The sequence below is a fragment of the Mixophyes fleayi genome, chromosome 9 (genome assembly GCF_038048845.1).
Source record: "Mixophyes fleayi isolate aMixFle1 chromosome 9, aMixFle1.hap1, whole genome shotgun sequence".
NCBI classification, from domain to species: Eukaryota; Metazoa; Chordata; class Amphibia; order Anura; family Limnodynastidae; genus Mixophyes; species Mixophyes fleayi.
In genome coordinates, this window is record NC_134410.1 from 88,892,150 (window position 1) to 88,916,449 (window position 24,300).

General features: G+C 41.3%; 3 protein-coding genes across 4 annotated transcripts in view; all 3 read left to right on the top strand.

Annotated features, from left to right (window-relative positions):
• LOC142100820 (adenosine deaminase domain-containing protein 2-like) overlaps positions 1–24,300 on the top strand; it is a 1,209,653-nt gene that overhangs the window by 500,403 nt on the left and 684,950 nt on the right. The window lies entirely within an intron of this gene.
• XKRX (XK related X-linked) lies at positions 1,100–22,723 on the top strand. 2 transcript variants are annotated; one of them, XM_075184639.1, is made up of 4 exons: positions 1,100–1,195; positions 1,281–1,873; positions 20,096–20,358; positions 21,434–22,723. In XM_075184639.1, exons 2-4 carry the CDS (start codon positions 1,557–1,559, stop codon positions 22,159–22,161), a joined length of 1,308 nt encoding a protein of 435 aa, XP_075040740.1. In that variant the 5' UTR covers positions 1,100–1,195; positions 1,281–1,556; the 3' UTR covers positions 22,162–22,723. The 2 variants fall into 2 exon arrangements, with proteins under 2 accessions (XP_075040740.1, XP_075040741.1); XM_075184640.1 differs by lacking the exons at positions 1,100–1,195; positions 1,281–1,873 and adding an exon at positions 1,891–2,138.
• Positions 1,109–24,300, top strand: part of NOX1 (NADPH oxidase 1) — a 130,302-nt gene continuing 107,110 nt past the window's right edge. Inside the window, exon 1 of the mRNA XM_075184638.1 lies at positions 1,109–1,195. The gene's annotated coding sequence lies outside the window, so the exon portion shown is untranslated. The remainder of the gene's footprint in view (positions 1,196–24,300) is intronic.

A 24,300-nucleotide genomic window follows, 5' to 3' on the forward strand; every position in this document is an offset into this window, starting at 1 on the left:
CTCTATGTCTATATATCTATATCTAGGGGCCCCGGTGCACTGCTTTGCCCAGGGGCCCATAATGTTGTTAAGATGACCCTGCGGCCCAACTGACCATCGGCCCTTCTGGCAAATGCCAGAAGTGCCAGATGGACAGTCCGGCCCTGCATGCTTATCTTCTCACACTGGGATGTGCAAAGCCATCAAACACATTTACATCAGACTCTGTCTTTAAATTTTACACTTTAAACTTATCAATGGATTAATTTGATATAACCTATTTACATTGCAGTTATGAATTACCCCTTATAAATATCTGCAAGCTCTCTATGTTCATGACACTTTACTGAGAACACAGTAAAAACACTGTCAACATATAGTCATTTTAAACAGTACCTACTCACTAAGCCACATGACAAAGTCACTCTGAAGATAATTAGAAGAGCAATCATGTGATGTTGTAGATTTGAATGCAGTATTGACATGACGTCAATACTGCATTCAAATCATGCCCTAAAACGCACTAATAGATACCAACACACACATAGGATACACCATACTGTGAATATATCTGTTATTGCTAAGCCCACTACCAAGCTACAAGACTAGTTTGTACATTCTTCAAGGATCTATTTTCTAGGTCTCGTGATTCTTAGGAGAAAAATTAGAAGAACAGTTTCAAGACAACAGGAGGATCGAGATAAGAAGTAAAAAAGGAAGAGATGCCCACCGGTTAGTATCTCGTCACAGACACGGGCGTCTCCGTTGGATGTGTCTGTAGACGGAGCTGGATACCCTAAAACCTAGGTTTATCACAGGTTTTTTGTTGGCTTACAATGCAAAAATAAGTATTGCACAATTAAGAGGATATCTTTAACTGTTATATTAAAACAAGGCAATTATTGTCTCACTTCTCCTAAACAAATTAAAAAACCTGTGTTTTAATTTCTGCATATATAACTGCAAAAGATATCCGTGTCTTTTATTTTGTTGTTTTACACACGTCTGCGGACTGTACGCACAGAGACATTTCATAGTAACAGTGAGGGACCTAGGACCCAGCAGAGCTGAAAGACACACCTGCTGCTAGAGATCATGTAGCTTCTCAACAGCGAGAGAAAGTAGACGGCTTAAGAAACAGATACGGGGTGAAGGTGGTATGGCGGAGTGGTTCACAACATGAGTGATAAGGCAGAAAAAGAGAAAGCAGCAACAGGTAATTTAGGTAGATCAGATATGGGGGGGAAGGCTGTGGACTATCAGGACAAATCTCTAACCAGATTGCACGGTCTTGTCTACAGATTGGCCTGGGGCATGTCCATCTCTGCCATGGCTCTGTAATACGAGCAATTGTCTGACCGAACTACACAAAACGCCTTCCGTAAGTGGCAGTTGGTGGCACTGACAACACTTATCTTACTTAGTGGAAGATTAACCCATATATGTTTCTCCACATTTGACTGCGTGTCTAAAATGTGCTTGATAAAACTACGCCCATCTTAAGACGAAAAGGCTGTTATACAGTCGCTCCTCGTCCCTTGGGACTCTTTCTCAGACGACACGGACAACCCGCTGGGATGGATAAGGTGTACGAGACTCCTCAGTCTCCCAAGCTAGAGAATGGAGGTTATATGCCTGTGAGGTCCTGGACCCACCCGCCACTCAGTATCATAACCTCTACCTTACTATTCTGTGCTGAGACTGTGGCTGCGTGTGTGGTGATAGCAGAGTACAGTCGCACAGAGGACACTGTCTGGATGTCTTTGACTATTGTCTTCATGTTGGTTCCTTCCATCGTGGTGCAACTCACACTGACTTTCATACACCGGGATCTGGGGCGAGACCGACCCCTAGTACTTCTAATGCACCTGCTGCAGCTCGGACCGCTCATCAGGTAAAGAACCATTTACAGCGCACAGTCTATTCTGCTAGTGTCTAAACTCTGTTAGCAAACAGAGTACTGTGCAATATGGGAGGTGTAAGGAACACCCACCCGGAAACACAAAGGACCTATTCAGTTTAGAAACCTCCTTACTTACCAAGGAACTAGTTCTTAGGTTTTCTATGTGGCTAAGCACAGATACAAAGCACAATCATGATGTTTGGAGACCCCTCGATATACAGGAAAGTGCACACGTCAGCAATAGGAAAATAAGCAAGTCAGTACCCACTGAACATCATTTTACTTTCATTTTTATTATTCTAGAAATCTTAATGTTACTGTTTTATTATGATTGCAGAGGAAAAGTGCAATAATCATACATTTCTGGACATCAGTATTTAGGATGAACCTATGCAGGAAATACACTAATAATAATTGTCCCTTACCCACTATTTGCATAGTTCCTGGAAAGCAATACAATTATTTGTCCGAGAATGGAATTTATCTTGAACTTCTTAATAATAATATTCAGGGCTGGTTTAAATTGGGGGTAAATGCATTTTTTTAACAAAAATATCTTATTCACCCCTGTTTATTCTATTTTGAAAATAAGTAGGGAAAAGCAAAAACAGGATTATCGAGTCATGTTGGCTGAAATACATTTGTCTTTACATTGTAATATATCTAAACCAAAGTAAAAATCTAGAATTACAAAAGTTGTATGGCAACACTTGCATTATTCTCTGTAGCCAGTTGTATGTGACCAGAAGATATTAAGGCATGTGCTAAGTGCACCACTGCTACAGTAACTAGCCTTTAAAACATTTTTTTTAGAAAGTGAAAGGCACCAAGGAAATAACTAGTGCCTTTATAACAGTTATATTTTGTAACTGTTTTATCTATACATTTTTCCAATGATCCAGTAAGGCATGTATTAAATTAGTGGTGTTTTAAAGAGACATTAATGGAAGTAAGGCATTTTCATTAACTTTTGTGCAGGGAATAAGGGGTGCCAAGAGAAGGTGGGGAGAGTACAAGTGCCCGGACCTCTTTCACCTCTTTCACTACTCGGCAGTGCTGATCATTGTGGGGGTTGACAGAGTCCCACACATTGAATAATTGGCTGTGGACAGTACCTACATGGGTCAATAGGTTTCTGTTGTTCTGCTTTGTTCAAACTCCTAGGCTACTAGAGTAGCTGTGCACATTGCCTAGGGGGCCCCCACAAGAAGTGCAAGGTCACTCTTGGGGGAGCCCTTCAGAGAATATATCTGGTGGAAAGTGAGTGTGCATATATTGAGGGGGTGATGTAAAGAGGGAACATTGTAATAAAACAAATACTTGTATTTAAAGATAACTAGACATATTTATAGTTATCAATACAGTAGAAATTGAATACATTGTTTAAATTGCATTCTTGACCAGTTTGTGACTGCCTGAAGTGTATTTACATAGGCGTGGTTTGCACATTATGGCCCAAAAGTCAGTGATAGTCCAAGAGTCCAGTTTATTGGTAGTGAAATATTTTTTTTATTTTCTTCTCAATTGTCTGAACCTAGAGCTCAATGCGAGCTCTATGTTTCAAATGTTTAAGTGCTTTAGTACTTTTGTAATCATTGCAGTGAGTTTGCTACGGAACCTGGTGATGACCCAAAAACAGCACAAAATGAAGTAGTAAAGTTCAAGCAAATAAATAAAAATAAAACTGTATGATAAAACTACACCAGTCATTGTGACTTTCATGCATTCTGCCCTGATACAAAATGCGCAAGTGTCATACTGAATGATGTTAACAAATGGTGTGCCCCCCATTATTTGTATTCCTAGTGCTGTCCCAATCCTCACTTCCACCACAAGGACTTGTGCACATTGGTATGTGTAGTGCAGTGGTGTCACACCCAAGTAATGTGCTGCCTGCTGCTATTTGCACTGCTGAAACTGGAGGCGTGGAGTCTAATGCGCCCTTGGTCTTCAAGGGACGCAAGGGGGACGCAAGGAGGTATGGATTTGGCTGCTAGGGACATGCAGGTCGTGGTTCTCTAGTACAGATGCCAGCTTAGCAGAACTAGAATGGTCAGGTGATCCAGGTCAGAACCAGGCTGGCAAGGGTAGTAACAAATCTAATTCCAGAAGAAGCATCAGGAAACAAGCCAAGGTCAGAATCCACGAAAGTAGGACAGCAGGGGTCAAATAAAGAAAGGGGTAGACGGGAACAAGCCAAAGTCAATAACCAGGACCCGAGAGTTAACCGCAGGAGACACTGGAGTAGAGGTGGGACCTAATACTCCAGCACCCTAAGGGTGCGCCAGAGCACAGCCCAACGCTAATTACCGGTGGCGTGACGTCACCAGCCGCTGGCAAGTCTTAGATCGCACTTCGTTGTTAGCAACGGGCGCGCATGCGCTCCAGAGCCGGCCGGGCGGCTGTAAATATGGTGTCTGGTTACCATAACCGGACACAGAGGGAGCTGAGGCAAACGACCGTCCTGAAGGAGGTGCGGAGGGACGGCGCCTGCCAAGTGGGAACTAGAAACCCTGAATTTGTCCCAGCACACTATAATGATGTCAGACCATGCATAAAGTACACATATTTGATATTCCTGTATTCAGGAAAGCTATATATTATTTTTTATGCTTAAAAATTATTTTTATTTCAAAAGGACGTTCTAGTTGCCAAGAAAAACGCAGTGTTACATTGACGTATGTGGACAAAGAATACAAAAAAGTTATTTTCTGTTGGTCGGCCACATTATCAAAATGTGAAAACTGGCCTGGTCATGAATGGGGGAAAATCACTGAGTCATGAAGTGGTTAAGTCTATTTTCAATATAGATAGACATTGTAGCATTGGTTGTATTGAGAGACTGCTACTCAATATAATCAGTTTCCTCTGTGTCTGATTTTCATATTTGTGATAAATAATATTGATATTAAATATCTATCTGATATCTTGAGGTGCTTCTACCAAATTTAAATAGATACAGAATTTGTTTAATCAGTGTCACAATTATGTCATCTCATCTAATGATTGTGTCCCATCTCATTTTATGGGTTTCATCTCAAGTAACCTTTATTATTTATGGTTAAAATAAAATCTTAAAAATAGTGACATAACAAAAGTAAATTAGTGCGTTTAGAAACTGCTGAGTTTACTTGTAATCTATTAAATTTAACTTGGACTGCTAAATCAACCAAAATGTAATAAATATTTACCTTTCACTAAGGCTGGGTACACACTACAGGTTTTTCACATGATTATCGTGCCAATCACACAATAAATGACTGTTAGGTTCGATATCACATTAGTGTGTACGCTCCCACTATCATGGTTTTTTTTGAATCAGGTATTATTTTATTGAATTTTAGTACATAAAACAACAAAACATACATTACTGAACATATGTCAGCCAGTCAGCAGAGTCCCAAGATCACCCATATGAGATCAGCGCGGGTATAGATGTAAATGTTGAAAATATAAGTAATACCAAATAATATATAGAGAAATTGGAGCAGGTTCAGATTTACCAGAGTTACATACACACGTATTTGAATATACAACTTTCATATGTATAGCGTCATCAGAGATATCGCGTAAAGGAGCAATTTATCAGCACCACAATAATGAGAATTAATTAATATATTTTATTTAATTTGGCACAGGCCATACCTATCGGAGATCTCACATGTAATCATCAAACATCCTGGGCCTTCCTTCTTTTTCTGTGCTTGGACTCGTACCAAGAGGACCAGACTTCATGATATTTACGCTCGGCCCTTCGCAAGGTATATGTGTATCTCTCATGATCCATGGTCTCGTTTACCAAGACCCTCCAGTTACGGAAGTCTGGTTTTGCATTTGCCAGCCAGTTACGCATTATAACAACTTTTGACAAAGTTAATGCTATAAGGACAAATTTATAAAGAGGCGTGCTTAGTTTATCCTCTAGTGATAACCCAAAAAGACATACTTTAGGTTCCAAAGGAGGGATACCGGGTACCAACTCATTTATACAATTCCATATTTTTTCCCAGAAAGCATGGACTTACTGCCATTCCCAGAGCAAGTGCCAAAAATCGCATCTTGGCTGAGAGCATTTGGGACAATCGGCGTTCCGCGCCCCATCAGTGGTTGCCAAACACAATGGAGTGTGGTATACCCTATGTAAAATATAAAAGTGAATTTGTTGAAAACTAACCGAAGATGTAGCAAGTTTAATACTTTTTAGGATGTCTCACCATTCCTCCTCATCAATTGTACCAATATTAGATTCCCATTTTACCTTGAGAGGTAATAGACTGTTACATTTCTGATGATGGTTAAGCTCCGCATAAACTGAAGAGATAACTGTGACCCTTCATACTCTCGAGCAGAGATCTAGCAGGGGCGGTAGCCAATATGGGGGGCGTGTTCCCAAATTGTGATTGAGTAGCATGTCTAATTTGCAAATATCAAAAGAAAGCCCTCTGAGGAACCTGGAAATCTATTTTAAATTGTTCAAACGATTTGAACAAATTTGTGTCATAGAGCTGACCAACCGTAGACACGCCCAAACGCCTCCAGAAACAGTCCTCACTCAGTTTACGTAATTCAGGTAGAGCGTCATTATACCAGATCGGAGTATCTGCATCCACTCCTTTCCCCCCAAGGATTTTATGTGCTGTATTCCAGATCCTAATGGCTTGTGTAATGATAGGAGCATCTGTTTTACGAGTCCGACCCATCAACAGCACCTGTAGAGGAGTGAACTGGGGCCCTGCCCGCTCACCAATAAAGCCCGATAAGGAGCCGACATTACGTCAATTCGTCCACTCAATCAGATGCGACAACTGGGCAGCCATATAATATAATCTGAGGTTGGGTAGCGCCAAACCACCCTCAAACTTGGATTTACATAAAGTACTAAGTTTTATTCTGGCCCTCTTGTCGCCCCAAATAAATGAAGAAAGTATTGAATTTATGATTTGAAAACTTTTGTTAGGGATATATATGGGACAATGTTGCAACATGTTGAGGTATTTAGGTTGCGTTATCATTTTAAAGAGATTAATCCTTCCAGTCACGGTCAATGGCAAGCGCCTCCAGGTATGGGACCTAAGTTTAAAGTAATTAGTAATAGGATCAACATTTAACTTAACATAGTTGGCAGGTTTAGAGGAGACCCATATGCCAAGGTATTTAAAACATAGAGTCCACTTAAGAGGGTGGCCCTGTGTAGACTGGGCTGGAAGAATACCATGTACTGGACAGATAATAGACTTATCCCAGTTAATTTTAACTCCTGAGTAATGGCGAAAACTATTGACCGTCTCCAATAGGTTATTAAGGGAGCCATTCACCTCAGACAGAAACAATAGCATGTCATCCGCATATAAAGCAATAGTGTCTGTAACCTCCCCAGCAGGGAGACCCATTATACCCGGATGAGTGCGAATCAAACATGCCAGTGGTTCAATGTCTATAGCGAATAGGGCCGGAGATAAAGGACACCCTTGACGAGTGCCCCTACCCAACTCAAATGATACAGATGTATAACCATTCACACACACCCGCGCAACAGGAGCGCTATACAACAGTTGAAACCAACGGATAAATGTAGGTCCGAAGCCAAACCTTTTCAGCACCTCCCACAGATAAATCCACTCCACTGAGTCGAAGGCCTTGGCAGCATCAAGAGATACCACCGCAGCCCCCGGCTCAGCAAGGTGAGCCATCTGCAGATGTGTGAACAAATGTCTCAAATTGACTGTAGTAGATCTGCCCGGCATAATTCCCGTCTGATCAGGATGAATAATCTCAGTAATTACTGAATTACTGAGATTACTGAAAGTCTAGTAGCCAAGATTTTAGCAAGGTTTTTAACATCAGAACCCAATAGGGAAATTGGTCGATATGAATCTGCATACAAAGGGTTTTTACCAGGTTTGGGCAGTACAACAATTAAGGCTTCTGACATTGTGGCAGGCATTACCTCTGACTCCAGTATTCTAGCATAATGCGCATGTAGTTGCGGGACAAAAAACTCCTCAAATTTTTTATACAGTTCCACAGGAATACCATCTGAACCTGGGGACTTCCCGTTAGGAAAGGATTTAATAGCCAATTCAACTTCTTCAACTGTAAGAGAGGCGTCCAAGAAGGCAACAGATTCACTAGTCAGACTAGGGAGTTGGATAGAGTCTAAATATGAATGAAGCTCTAAGTTCAAAAAAGAAGCTTTAGAAGCATATATTTCTTTGTAATATTGCAAAAAGGAGTTGGCGATATCCACCCCAGCGTATTGTTTCACTCCATTTTGATCGTAAAAATCAAAACAGTACGACCAACCAAATGAGACGAGGATTGGTAATTTGGGACGACTTTCGATCGTCGTGTAAGTATACACACTCACACGATATCTGGCCAATCAGTAGTTTATCGGCTGATTGGCCCGATAATCTGCTGAAAGTAGTGTAGTGTGTACCCAGTGTACCCAGCTTTAGTGAGGAGTATAATCTATCATTTTTCATTTTTGTGTTAAGTCTGCTCAACGAATGCCAACTCGTGTTTCGTGTGTGGTAGCTTTTTCAAGGCAAGCTGGTTTGAAGTTGGAGCTGAATTTTTAAACTGCTTCTATCTAATCACTGGTTTGCATTTTACGTTCATCCATTGGTTGTCACTCAGTGAAGTGTTAACCCTGACTGATCTGAGTTAAATAACTATTTAATTAAATTTGTAAATTTACTCTATTATTTATTGATTGTTTTTTGGCAGATATAATGTGTGTCTTAATTTTTAACATTAACAATGAAAAAAAGTAAAGGTAAAACCCTCATTCAATTTTGGATTATTCAAGAGGCAAACTTAAATATAATAGTGAGATTACAAGTATGCTCAACAGTTTTTAAACTCATTATTTCACTTTTGTTAGTTTGCAGTGTTTAATATTTAGAATTAAAATTAAATCTTTAAGTTTCATTTTCAATTGAGAGGGGACTCATAATCATTAGCTGACATGACATAATTTTGAGACTAATAATGCACTCCATTTAACAACTTCTGTCTTCTTAAATTCTAAGTCTAATTTCACACATATTTCAAGCTCTTTTTGTGTTTGAAATGCACTCCAAATATTCATTTAATATACACTCAGTGAGCACTTTATTAGGACTTTATTTGCAGCCATCTGCATGTTAATGCAAATATCTAATCAGCCAATCATGTGGCAAAAACTCAATGCATAAAAGCATGGAGGAACGGTCAAATTGTTGTTCAGATCAAATACCAGAATGGAAAGAAATGTAATGTTAGTGACTGTGATCTTGAAATGATTGTTGGTGCCAGACAGGCAACTCAGTTAGTGCTTATCCACTGGGATTTTGATGCACAGCAGTCCAGAGTTTACAAAGATTGGTTCACTAAACATAAACCATCCAGTGAGCGGTGGTTCTGTGCGCAGGGCCGCCGAGAGGGGGGGTGAGCGGGTACTAATTGCCCGGGCATGCCAGGGGGCCCGGCCCGGGCCCTCGCACCGATGATTTTTTTATTTTATTTTTTCCAACACTAAATTTTTTTGGGATGTTTTTTTTTACGCCGGGGGGGGGGGCGGGCTCAGTTGTTAGTGGGGGGAGCAGGGTAGTTAAAAATATATATACTCACGTGATCGCGTCCCTCCTCTCTACTCCCCTCTGCTCCATTCAGACTGAATGCCGGGTGTGACGTCATCATGTCACACCCAGCATTCAGTCTGAATAGAGCAGAGAAGACCAAGAGAGAAGAAAAGGTAAGTAAAGGGAGGAAAAAGGGGCACAAAGGGGTTAAAAACGAGGGGGGGCATGGCACAGAGGGGTTAAAAACGGGGGGGCTTTGCACAAAGGGGTTAAAAAATGGGGGGGGGGGGGCAGCATGACACAGTGGGGTTAAAAAACGGGGAGCATGGCACATTGGGGTTAAAAAACAGGCAGCATGGCACAGTGGGGTTAAAAAACGGGGACAGCATGGCACAGTGGGATTAAAAAAAAAAAGGGAGAGCAGCATTGTATAGTGTGATGAAGGGGAGCCAGGTGAAGGGGGCAAAAGCAGCATGGAGGGCGCAGTGTGATCATAAGGCATGGCGATGATGAAGGGGCACATTATTGTAATGTTGGAGCTGGAGGAAGGCCTAATTATTAATCGTGGGTGGTATTCATTTAACACCAGGGTTGTTTGGAATTATCTAAATGTAGACATTTTTTTCCAAATAGGGCTCCCAGCATTCCAGAATCCAGACAAGCCACAACTAAAGAAACCTGCAGCCACAGGTGGTGAAAGTGAGTGTCACTCACCGGACTGTGAGTGCAATTTCTCCTGTGTTCAGGAACCGTGGCCGTCCGCCATCCTGAGGGTCTGCGCATGTGCAGACCTTATGAAACCTTCAGTACCTTCAGTACCTGTTGCTTTTAATTGATTGGATGATCAGGCAACCCTCCCTATTTAAACCACCTGTGATCATTACCTGGTGGCCTGATCTTGGAGTCTCATTCCCCATGAGCCTCTGAAGGTGTTCCTGTGTTTCCTCGTGTATTCAGCTCCAGCTGATTCCTGTCTACTACGTTTGTGGTTTCCAGACCACTTTAACTCTCCTGTGTTCATCGTGCCTGCACTCAGCTGATTCCTATCTGCTACTGCTGCCGGATTCCAGTCCGCCTCAACTCTCCTGTGTTCATCGTGCCTGCACTCAGCTGATTCCTATCTGCTACTGCTGCCGGATTCCAGTCCGCCTCAACTCTCCTGTGTTCATCGTGTCTGCACTCAGCTGATTCCTATCTGCTACTACTGCCGGATTCCTGTCTGCTTCAACTCTCCTGTGTTCAGCGTGTCTGCTCTCCGCTGCCTCCGTTACTACTGCCGGATTCCAGACCGTCTCTACTCTCCTGTGTTCAGCGTGTCTCCCCTCCGCTGCCTTCGCTACTACTGCTGGATTCCAGACCACCTCTACTCTCCCGTGTTCAGCGTGCCTTCCCTCCACTGCCTCCGATACTACTGCCGGATACCAGACAGCCTCAACTCTCCCGTGTTCATCATGTTTCCAGTTTTACTTACTACTACTTCCTGAGTATTGCTCCGTTGATTACCGGTTACCTTCCGTGCGCTGCATCAACCTGATTACCGCTTCCATCCTCCAGTGGTCTCTCCTCCTGCCGGCGTTCAGCCGTTCAGGTATCCCTGAACGTCTCCTTGACAGCCTGCTCTCCTGAACCGCGGTATGCATACTTTCCATTGACTTTGCTATTGTATTGCATATCCGTCTGGACTGTGTTGTGTTCATCTCCGGAGTCTTCCATCTATTGAAGCTATTGTTACTATTGACTTTGTTTCCTATTACCTGGATCTCTATAGTGACTTTGTATACTTCAAAGCAGCGCTTGTCAGTTATTATTGTATTGTGGTTATCATCGTGGGATCAAGTTCCGTGTGCCCCGTGTATCCTCTGCACTCCATTCATCTCCTCGTGTCCCTCCTCACATATATATAGCAGTGGTACAACTTGCTGCACGCAGACCACTGACTCCTGTTTCCCAGTTTCAAGTATCCTCTCACATAAGCAGTGGTACAACTTGCTGTACGCAGACCACTGACTTCCCCGTTACCTACTTGCACCTGGAATCCATTCCTTCAATATAGACAGTGGTACAACTTGCTATACGCAGACCACTGACTTTCACTACCTCCTCTCTACTCCTGGACATTCCTCCTCACTATAGCAGTGGTACAACTTGCTGTACGCAGACCACTGACTCTCCTCACGTTTACTTGTCCATCTGGTTCCTCGTGTACATACATCTAAGTCATTACCAGTTGCTGCTAGTCATAGACTTTCCTTGAGCATTCTCTCACCATCTGCTGATTCTCCTGTTCCGTTGTCACCCTGCTACGAGAGGACCATAGTACCAGCTATATTACTCTGGTAAGAACATCATCTGGTGATATCCTGGGCAAAGACTCCTAGTGCCCGTGACAGTGAGAAGAACAGGTAGGAGAGAGCAGGACAGTATGTGAAATGTTGTGATTCTAGTAGGGACAATGCCAATTTTTGGTGAGTGTTGTGCCCAATGTAAGGTGCAGGCCAAGACTGAACTCTTTGTGTACACACTGCATTCTTTCTATACTACACTGTGGTGCTAAATGTCCTGAAAGTCAGGTGTGCTTGGACATATGTGACGCTACGGCGAATTAAGAGCCTAGTGATTTTGATGTGTTAGCCACGCCCCAATGGCACATTTGCCATGCCCCCAAAAGCATGACCACACCTCCGAAAAATTTAGCGCCGCAATTTTTTTTTAGCATACTCGACTATAAGGGGGGCCCCATGAATTTGTTGTACCGGGGCTCTGAATTCCTCTTGGCAACCCTGTCTGTGCGTGTAAATGTCTTGTTAATGAGAGGGATCAGAGAAGAATGGCCAGACTGGTTCAAACTGACAGGAAGGAGACAGTAACTCAAATAACTATACTTTACAACAGTGATATGCAGAAGAGCATCTCTGAATGCACAGCACATAGAATCTTGAAGTGGAAGGGTTACAGCAGCAAAAGATCAAACCAGTTTTTCATTCCTGTCAGCTAAGAACAGGAAACTGAGGATACAGTGGGCACAAGCTCACCAAAACTTGACAGTTGAAGATTGGAAAAACTTCACCAGGTCTGAGAAATCTCGAATTTTTTGTTTTTTGTGCTGTGACAGTCAGATGGTGTGGTATGTATATCCTGTAAACAACATAGATCCATAATGCCTTGTGTCATTGGTGCAGTCTAGTGCTGGTGGTGTAATATTGTGGAGAATGTTTTCTTGGCACACATCCGGCTCCTTAATATGAATTGAGCATTGTTTAAATGCCACACCCTACCTGAGTATTGTTGCTGATCATGTGCATCCACTTTATGGCTACAGTCTACCCATCTTCTATTGGCTACTTCTACCAGGATAACACCTCATGTCACAAAGCACACATCATCTCAAGCTGGTTCAATGTACTCCAGTGGCCACCACAGTCACCAGATCTCAATCCAAAAGAGCATGTTTGGTATGTGGTGAAACAGGAGATTCACAGCATGAAAGCACAGCTGACAAATCTGTAGCAACTGCACTGCTACTATCATGTCAATATGGACCAGAATATCTGAGGAATGTTTCCAGCATCTTGTTGAATCATTGCCGCAAAGAGTTCAGGCTGTTCTGGAGCAAAAAAAAGGGGGGTACTCAGCACTAGAAAGGTGTACCTTAAAGCGGCGATGGCTTGTAAAGGCAAAGTTGCACATTTTGCAAATCTCCGATATTCCATGAGTTTGACAGCTATTGTCAACAAGTTGCAAAATGCGCTGGTTAATACATTTACCCCCTAGACTTGTATACAGAAATAAGCACATTAGTAAGCGTTTAAAAATAGAAAATCTATATACATGAAGTCTTAGATTGTAAATTGATATGGACATGGAAATCTTGTTTCGGTGTATGTTTAGTTATTGTTTGTATTACTGTTCCATACTGTGGAATAGTACTTTATCAATACTGGATGACATTATTTAATTTGTGTCCCTTTTTTAAAATCAATCTCGGCTGCATTTAATAAAACTGGGTACACACTACAAGGTTTTTGTCCAATAATCGACTCAACCAGCCGACATACGACCGCTCATTCGAAAGTCCGGTCGGTGTGTATAGTGACACGATGGTCGAAAGTCTGCCCAAATGGACAAATGTTAACACATTTGGTTGGTCGTACCGTTCCATGTTTTCGTTCCTATCTCCTCTCCGTTGTGTTGTGTGTATAAATTTCCGACCGATCAATGACAATTCTCCGATGCTTCCTCGACCTGGGGCGCGTGTGTATGTAAATTTGTGATGCCTGTACCAGTCCCACGTGGTGCGGTATCCGCACATCACTGACTTGTGTTTTGTGTACATGTGTATTGCACCTGTCTGGTTGAAAATCATTACACTTGTGTAAAGCACATGTGTTATTACCCTTTGCATCTATATTGGGAACCTATTCATATTTACCCTTTATAAACTTATACCTTTATAAACTATTAAACTTATAAAGTCATATTAACCTTTATTGACTAATATTTGTAAAATACTCAGAATAAACCACACAGTGTTAATGCAACAGTTTTATTGCAGGAAAAAATACAAATTTTATTGTAGAATATGACAAGTGAAAAAAATAGTATTACACTTTAAAGGTGCTACTGGTTTGTGGCAGAACAGTGCCAAACAGCATATATATTTGAACAAAAGTATTTTCAAGGTTTTTAATTTTTTTTCTTGATGTCTTTTATATTACCTTTCATTTCTTTAAAACAATCCTGGAGCTTTAGAACGTTTTTGTCTCCCTCAGAACTTTCATCGGATATGACGATGGTATCTAGGAAACAAGAAAATAAAAAATGTTTACCATTATACTTCTATATCTGTAATAAAGTTAATAAAAGTCTTAATCCAATACCAGAAATAGTCTCAGTTGCTCCCCTTGCACACTGCTTGAGATCAGTTTGTGTTGTGGTCCCTCTGGCACAATCGCAACAATAGCAGGCTTAACCTCCGTAGATTCTGGAAAACAGGCGCCATTTTGGTTATTATAACGGTACAGTTATGTGCCCAAAGCATTTAGTTGTCTACACATGTTCATTGAAATACCTTTGTGTATAACCTCTTTCATATCTTGGTAATCAATATCAATTCTTCGTTCTGACAAAAAAAAAATTATGTTACAAAGCAGGCGTTTGCAGTGCTTCATGTGAAACTAGAATGAAATACATAAAGTCCTTCAAACAGGTACACTACACGTGCTACTCACTTGTTTCTACGAATTCGCTCCAGTCTCCTTTCCTCTTTATTTTCAAGCTCCGACCACCTCTTCTGGACTTGGAAATTATTTCTTTTTTTTCCAAGTTTTTCCTTCAGTAATCGCAGTAGTTTTTGCATTATCAGTTCCTTTCTATTATTAACTTTTCTGTAATTTCGCTTTTGACAGTTGTACTGGTCCAGTACTTTTACCATCATCTCCACCTCTCTTGGGCTCATTGACTTTGCTCTTTTAACTGCAGTAAATTTTATTTCTTAATCTTTTTGAACATCTTCATCCCCCATCTTAACTTTTTCAACATTTTTTGCCCCTTCCAGCACCATCTCTGACTGGGTCTCCGTCTCCATAGCTGCAACCCCCACTGACACCTTCTCCTCACCTGCCATCTTCTCACATTCCTCGGCGCCAGACAGGCTCCTCTGTAATTTTATACATTCAGACATGGGCATTCGTTGCTACTATGGACCAATCAGCGATGATGCCCGCAGAGAATGGAGCATTGTGGGTGATGCCTATTCGTGTATAATAACCTTGTGTATGGATATTTTTTGCTATAACTTTAACCCGTACAGGTCCATTACATACGAAAGGATTTTACAATCGTTTTTAGCTGTACATTCGTTCACATATACGGTAAGTTCTTTCTGATAGGTGCATACATGTGTACTTGCATTGCTTTATTGTACACCACAGATGTTAAATATGTTTATTTTTATTGTATCCAAACAGAACACAATAGCTTACGAAAGAAATGCTGACCTAATGAAGGATTTTATTGAGACCTACCCATGTTTGTGGAAAGCCAAATCCAAAGATTATTCAAATAGAAAGATTTGTAAAGTGGCGATGCAAGAACTGGTAAAAGCATGTCTGCCACATCACCCTGGAGCAACTGTGGAATGGGCAAAAGCAAGATCCAGAACCATAGGACTGTGTATAAAAAAGAATTAAATAAAGTTGATAACGCCAAAAAATCAGGAGCTGCAGCTGAAGACCTGTATGTGCCAAAGCTATGGTACTTTGATATTTTACACTTTGTGAGGGACCAAGAAACACCACGTATGTCCACTAGCAGCATGCCCACAGACAGCAGTTCATCTACAGAGGTAGAGCAAGCATATAATATACCTGCAAGCGGCACAGTAAGTACAGTACATTATGTTGTCATGTAACAGAATTCATGTTAAAAGAATCAACAAAGCAATGAAAATACATAACAAACACTTGTCATAAGCAATCATTCTGCCATGGCACAACACCATCCCCGTTGAAATACGCAAGGTACGCCTCCCGATTTAATTTAGCCAATCATCATCCTCATTTATTTATATAGTGCCATTAATTCCGCAGCGCTGTACAGAGAGCTCACTCACGTCAGTCCCTGCCCCTTTGGGGCTTACAGTCTAAACAAACACACTCAGACAGACAGAGAGACTAGGGTCAATTTGATAGCAGCCAATTAACCTACTAGTATGTTTTTGTAGTGTGGGAGGAAACCCACGTAAACACGGGGAGAACATACAAACTCCACACAGATAAAGCCATGGTTGGGAATTGAACTCATGACCCCAGTGCTGTGAGGCAGAAGTGCTAACCACTTAGCCACCGTGCTGCCCATGTACTATTTCTAGAGTGTCCAGACTCTAATGGTGTAAAGTCCACTACCTCCATGTCTTCGGCATAAGTGTCCACATAGACCTGAGTGGAATGTCCACTGTTGCTTTTATGCCGTGGAAAGTTATGCAGAACACAACAGACCAACACTACTTTGTCAACTTTGTCCAATTGCAGGTTTATGGCAGAATGAAAAACTTGGAACCTGTTACTTAGAATCCCAAAGGCATTTTCAACTACACGCCGAGTATGTGACAGTCTGTAATTAAATATTCACCTTTCAATGCTCCGATTTCTTTGTGGGTACGGTTTAAAAACATTGTTTTGCAATGCAAAAGCCTCTTCTGCCATAAACACAAAGTTTAGTCCATTTTTTGTGCTACTAATGGCATTGTTTTGTAGTTTGTTATGGAAGGTTGTATGCTCCAATGCACCTCCATCTGAGACCCTTCCATTTTTTTCCAATGTCCACAAATAAGAATTCATAGTTCGCATCCGCTATGGCCATTAAAATAATGTTAAATACTTCTTTATAATTGAAGTAGAAAGATCCATTATTTGATGATGGCATAATTGTGACATGTTTGCCACAATGGCACTACCGCAATTTGGAAAATTCCATAGCCTCTCAAAGTCTTCGGCTATTACTTTCCAGTCTTCCTCTGTCGATGGAAACTGAAACATAAAGACGTGTAAATAGGTTACATTTCAACATGCATGCATTTGCATACTCTCATTTTTATTTTGATATTTTTCAGCCTAGACTCCTGTCTGAAGACCTCTTGCTGGATGCTGCAGGCCAGGAATATACAACAAGTTATAGCACTGCGCGTGAAAGCCAGCTTACTGCTGATAGCCCGGACGTGATCGAAGCTGGTACACTAGCAACAAACGTACAAGAAAGTGATGCACTAACATTAAAGATGCTTGATTGCGCTAACACTTTGATGACAAAAAGAAAGGAACAGAATTTATTGGATTTCCTGGGAGCAACAATAGCTAGCAAAATGAGAAGTAGTAGCAAGCGCATACAAGATGAAATGGAGCGGCTGCTGTGCAACCTCGTGTAGGGCTACCGCTGAAGATTTGTGGTCGGACACAGTTATTTCCCCATCTAACCGCAGACACAAATAATCGTATACATTTCACACAGCACAGTAGCAGCATGGCACCATGGGTGGACAAAGCGTAATGTCTCAACCGTGTATGACATCCACAACAATAGCATAAGGAAGGATGCCACATTACGCTGGGGACACATCTGGAATGGACACAAGCGAAATTTTGCACTACCAACAATTATAAACTGTTGCTCTGATACAAATAATTATTGCATTGCACTTTACAAGTTAAATATATTTTTTTTAATTTTCTGTATGGTAATAAACCTTTTTAAAATGAATATTATTGCTTTTTACCAAACTTCATATACTGATCACAGAGAACTTCGATGATAGCATCAAGGGTGTCAGGTATTATCATACCAAGAGCTTGAAGTGAAATAGCCGTACTGTATTTAAGATCTGAAAGTGTTCTCCCTGTTGCCAAAAATCGTAGTGTTGCCACAAGTCGTTGGTCTGGCGGTATGGGTCTCCTTAAATGGGTGTTCTCCCTCTGGATGAGAGGGGTTGCTAGTTGGAGCAGTTCCTGAAAAGTTGAATCATTCATACAAAGAAAATTCTTGAAATCATCTGGGTTGTCCCGTATCGCCTCTAGCAGGGGCATATGAGAGAATGTGTCTCTCCTCTTGAACCAATCTTTGCTTCAACAAGATCTATTCTTTCTGCTTATTTCTCTTTGGTTCCGTACCTGCAGTCGTCTTGCCACAGCAAGCATGAGAAGTGCAGTTGCTTTTTCTTCTGCTACTGTATCCAATGTAGGTTAAAAAAATAGGAATGAATGAAGAGACCGTGTTGCTTTCTCTTTTTATGCAGTTTTGGGTGTTAACTATAGTGAAAGCTATGCCCCTTTATGCTAATGTCTTTGGTATGTCGTTACATGCCCCGCAAATGTTGCTTCAGTGTGTACGAAATTAAAATCATTGCTCACAACAACATGGCTGTAAAAAGTCGCGAACAGGACAGCCGCTCTTCCCTTTATCGACTGAAACAAGGCTAGTGTGTATGCAGTCCATGGACCGAGCGATCAGACCATCGATCGGATGTTAAATTGATCGGCATAAAAAGGTGATGGAAAAATCTGTAGTGTGTACCCAGCTTAAGGCTACATACTTCCTTATTTACTCTTTGTAATTACACATTATAACTTTCCAACATGGTCTCGGTTACCAGTAACTCATGACCTCCTGTTAAAATAGGTCAATCTGTCAACAGTGAATCATGCAGTCAGTACTCCTATAAATAAAAGTATGCATTAACATATGTGATAGAGAGATTTATAAAATTTGTCTCAGTGTTTACTCAGCTGCAAAACACCCACAGAGAGATTTGTTTTCCACATCTATTTAGAAAATTACATGTTATCTTAATGTAATGGTAATAATTAAATGTGCAAATATTATGTGCAGAGAGACTCCTTGAAAACTAACAAGACCAATTTCACACAGCGCAGTATACAGGTACTGTTTCTTCACTGTGTTTCAAACTGAATACAATAACTGTTGAAAACGCCTTCAAAATCGGTTACATAATTATATAATTGATGTCAAGGGAGCTTAACTTACAAAATTTTGGTTGATATAAGGGGCCTGATTCATTAAGAGATGCAAAGTAAATGTATTGTGCAGGGTTTTCTTTCTAAAATGCAACTACCGGTAATTCAGGCATACAGACGTCTGTATTCAGCTAGAAGCGGATCTGAAGAAGCATCATTTGTTGAATACTTGTCTAGGTACACTCTGCATATACAGCACTCGGCATATTGAGAAAGACAATATACACTGCAGGATACGTACAATACATATGTGAAACGTAAAGTCCCAGGAGAACACACAGAAAAAAAATAGATATGTTCGAAGTGAGTTTATGGGTATGTGCAGTGCAATTTTATGCACAATGCTTCACGTATCGGCATTTATGTTCCTTAATGAATCAGGCCCTAGGTATGCAGAGAATGTGACATTCAAATTGATTGGCCAGACAGGAGTTTGAGTGCTGCATTCACTTCATCAGTGTCATTCTAGACCATTTGAATTACCTGCCATGCTGTTCACTAGTTTGGAGAGCTGCATTGTTTGTGGTATGAATGTCCAAAGAAAGAAAACCCTTTTTTCGATTTAAAAAAAATTAATCAAATTTTTTACTTTTTTTTGTTTTACTTATAGGCCATTTTAGGAATATTATTACATTTCTTCAATAATACACAGGCAGATTTGAAAACTCAGAGCTGAGGTGACTTGTATCTAGTTTAGCCACACAAGTGACCAAACTGTACAGATCTGGATGCTTGGCCTAAGTAATCAGATCAAGTTGGTGCAGTCGCCAATAGCTGTACAACCTGGAGGCCTTGGTTATCAGTTGACTGGGTTTTTTCATAGACCTGGTTGAAATCTGATTGATCCTGTTAAGATTTTGGTCTTGTTAAACATTCCACCCTCTGAACTATTGTCAATTCCAGCAGGGAATAAGTTATCCTAAGGCCACTAACCTGAACTTGATTGTTTCAAACTTAATTGAGTGTGTATCTCAGAAATATTTCCTGTTCATGTTCATCACTACATCATTTGTGCTTGAAATTTCATAATGTCACTTTTTTATTTTATAATGAATCTAGAGCATATGTATGTAATGGTACACATTTTGATCAAGTAAAAAGCTATACACTGCACTGTCCCCTAGATGCGTGGAGGCACTAATAGTGTACTGTCAGATGGGGCATGAGGAGGAGCCATATGTAAGCATCTCGCGGAAAAAGCATTTACGTGGCTGGGGGGAGGCCGAAGAAGAGGAGCAGGAGGTGGGACATTCTTTGAGAAGATTGGCCACACATCGTAATGCCTTCAAGCGTACTGCTGTCATTCAAGCATTCCTGGGTTCAACTCCACAGCTCACTCTTCAACTGTATGTCAGTGTTTTGCAGAGATATGTGCCAACTGCACGAGGTGAGATGTTGTACCAAACAATCTAAAAATCCTAAATGAAAAGCATGGTACATTACATTGTTTCTTTTGCACACAACCCATAGTGTTGAATCGACAAGTGTATGTATTGTTGAGTATAAAAAGCCCATTGTTATATAAAACAAGGTACATTAGTGATTATCTATATTTTGTACCATTGACTTGACCATTACATTAAACATGGAAAACTTCATGTGAGGTCAACATCCTAAACATTGAAAGAAAGGCAATCTGCTATTAGTGATTTTTTTTGAGTGGAGAAACTTATATAGTCAGTTGGAAATCCCTGCAACATCACTGCCACCTACTGTAATGGTTTGTGTATATAAACATGGGCTTCATTTAAGGGTCTATTTATTAATATATGTTGATAGAACTGATTTTTCTATCACCGCTTGTCATAACGAGGAAAAAAATCACCTAGTGCCATAGTTTTGTCTTAAATTCTCTCCGATGCACCTTAGTGATACTCGGCTGCCTAAGCGATACTGACGTGGAGCCGGGAGAGTTAACTTACAGTTTTGCCAGGACAGTCTGAGAGTATATGGTCTTGTGTGACCCGCTAGCCGGTTCATGCGCAGCGTAAGTGAAAGCACAGAGTTGGTCTTTCAGTTCCACTAATAAAAAGTAAAAATTAAATTGTAGAATAAAGCAAATATTGACAAATGAAAAAAATGCTGTATTCTAATAATAAAGCATTTATTCATTAATTTTCTTCTGTTTAAATTGCGGTGCTATTTGTACCACTACAATCCATGTTAAATAGGTGGGGAAGCTATTGCCAGGAGTGACCCATTGATATATAGACTGAAGCACACCGTTTTCACTATTAACAAATAGACCCGTTATATTTAGTCTCAAAGCCAATTACAGCGTGTATATTTGGGGCACATTATGCTTCTATACATATATATAATGTGTTAAAATGGCTAGCTAGTGGAGAATAGGAGTAATTACTTTTTTTCTTTGCATATGGGAAGATTTTCTTGACTATCTTAAAATAATTTAAAAATGTTTTTGTTTAATGCTCAGCACTTTTCTCTCTGTTTTTATTCAGCTGTCCTTATGGCGATGTCTCTGGCTTCCACTACATATGGTGCATTGGTTCTTAATGTCCTAGCAATCCAAATCAAATATGATGACTACAAAGTGCGTCTGAGTGTACCGGCCTTTCTCTGCATTATTTTTTGGAGGTGTCTGGAAATTGCCACCCGTGTCACGGTGCTGGTGCTTTTCTGCTCAGCACTTAAGTCCTGGGTGGCAGCTGTGACATTGGTGAATTTAGTAGCTCTTTTCCTACTACCCTGGGTCTGCTTCTGGAGGAGTGGAAACAGCCTTCCAGAGAATGTGGAGAAGAACTTTAGTCGGCTTGGCACAGTGACTGTTTTGGGTACAATGACTTTATTGTACTCTGCCATCAATATGTTTTGCTGGTCTGCAGTCCAGCTCAATTTAACAGACAGGAACCTTATCGATCAGTCCCAAAACTGGGGAAGATTGAGTGTCCACTATACTTTTAGATTAATTGAAAATGCAGCCCTTATTTTACTCTGGTATTATTACAAAGAAGATGGGTTTGAGTATTTTTGTTCCCCGCTCCTTGTGGTACAGCTGTTGGTTGGATACTGTGCTGCAATCTCATCCATGCTCCTCTTCTACCAGTACTTACATCCTTGCCGCTCCCTTTTCAGCCACAATGTATCAGACTTTTTATTGTGTGCATGCTGCAAAGCAGGAGTGAGACCTAGTCCCATGCAGCATGAAGGGAGAGAATCAGTGGTGTGAGGAAGGTGTTTCATAGTATATTTTTTATTGAAACTGACCAGGGAGTTATGTGACCACAAAATGTAACTATCCATGAGTCACCCAGGTACAAGTGTGTGGCCTTATAGCCTTCACTCTCTTGTTATAGGCATACCATGACTAAAAAAACCTATGTTGGTCCAAGAATATAGGAAAACGTGTTTGTTTATTAATTTATTTTTGGTTAAGAATCTAAAATGTTACCTTTGTTTTTCTCCATTGCTGGGACATGTTGTTAAGGCACTCAAGACAAACTGACAACAATTGTTGCACACCTAAAAACTATGCTATTGACGCATTATAATCAAGGGTGCCCTACACTAAACACAGCGGTAACGGTGCACCAGAAGACTTACCAAGCACAATATACCAGCACAGTGAACCTTTGTAGAGTTCAGTCATGTGGCCAATATATATCACTGGCCATATTCACCACATTCTATGCTGTATATTGTAATACAGACATCGTTATCTTTTGGCTAATATACAGTACCACACTTGTTGTTTGGAACAGATGTATAATAAAATGTCTAGTTTGTGGCTAGTTTACAAAACTCCTTCATGATAGTAAAATGCTGTCATCAGTCTCCAGATAGGTCAGTGCAGGGCCAGAAACTGAATATTTTCAGCCAGTGATGGAACAGGTGAATGGCATTCAGCTTCCTATCTAACACTGAGCATTGCCAGGGCCGCCGAGAGGGGGGGGGAGCGGGTACTAATTACCCGGGCCCGGCATGTCAGGGGGCCCGGCCCGGGCCCTTGCGCTGCTGATTTTTTTTTAATTTTTTAATTTTTTTTTTCCAAACGTTTTTTTTCCTTTCCTTTTTTTTTTTTTTTTTGGCGGGGGGGGGGGGGGGGGCGGGGGGGGGGGTGGGGGGGGGCTCGGTCGTTGGTGGGGGGAGCAGGCTAGTTTAAAAAAAAAAAAAAACATACTCACCTGATCGCGGAGCCGGCATCCCTCCTCTCTGCTGCTCTGTGCTCTATTCAGACTGTCTGAATGCTGGGTGTGATGTCATCATGTCATGCCCAGCATTCAGTCAGTCTGGAGCAATGGAGCACAGAGCAGCAGAGAAGACCAAGAGAGGAGAAAAGGTAAGTGAAGGGAGGAAAACGAGGGGGGCACAGAGGGGTTAAAAAACGGGGGGGGGGGGCAGCATGACAGAGGGGTTAAAAAATGAGGGGGAGCACAAAGGGGTTAAAAAACGGGGGGGCAGCATGACAGAGGGGTTAAAAAATAAGGGGGGGCACAGAGGGGTTAAAAAACGGGGAAGCAGCATGTCAGAGGAGTTAAAAACGGGGAAGCAGCATGTCAGAGGGGTTAAAAAATGAGGGGGAGCACAGAGGGGTTAAAAAATGGGAAAGCAGCATGTCAGAGGGGTTAAAAAATGAGTGGGGGCACAGAGGGGTTAAAAACGGGGAAGCAGCATGTCAGAGGGGTTAAAAAATGAGGGGGAGCACAGAGGGGTTAAAAAATGGGAAAGCAGCATGTCAGAGGGGTTAAAAAATGAGTGGGGGCACAGAGGGGTTAAAAAATGGGAAAGCAGCATGTCAGAGGGGTTAAAAATTGAGGGGGGAGCACAGAGGGGTTAAAAAACGGGAAAGCAGCATGTCAGAGGGGTTAAAAAATGAGAGGGGCACAGATGGGTTAAAAAATGGGAAAGCAGCATGTCAGAGGGGTTAAAAATTGAGGGGGGAGCACAGAGGGGTTAAAAAATGGGAAAGCAGCATGACAGAGGGGGTGAAAAAATGAGAGGGGCACAGATGGGTTAAAAAACGGGGCAATATGGCACAGTGGGGTTAATAAACAGGGGTCAGCATGGCACAGTGGGGTTAAAAAATGGTGGGCAGCATGACACAGTGGGGTTACAAAGGGGGGGGGGAGGCATGGCACAGTGGGATTGAAAAAGGGGGGGAGCAGCATAGTATAGTCTGATGAAGGGGGCAAAAACAGCATGGAGGGCACAGTGTGATCATAAGGCATGGCGATGATGAAGGGGCACATTATTGTAATATTGGAGCTGGAGGAAGGCCTAATTATTAATCGTGGGTGCTATTGATTTAACGCTGGGGCTGGCTGTAATTTTCTAAATGTAGCCATTTTTTTTTCAAAATAGGTCCTTC

Bases quoted from the DNA above. Each gene is read 5' to 3' on its own strand.
- XKRX (XM_075184639.1), top strand. From the start codon at position 1,557: ATGGATAAGGTGTACGAGACTCCTCAGTCTCCCAAGCTAGAGAATGGA. The intron at 1,874-20,095 runs GTAAAGAACCAT...ACTGTCCCCTAG, and splicing joins CAGCTCGGACCGCTCATCAG to ATGCGTGGAGGCACTAATAG. The intron at 20,359-21,433 runs GTGAGATGTTGT...GTTTTTATTCAG, and splicing joins ATATGTGCCAACTGCACGAG to CTGTCCTTATGGCGATGTCT.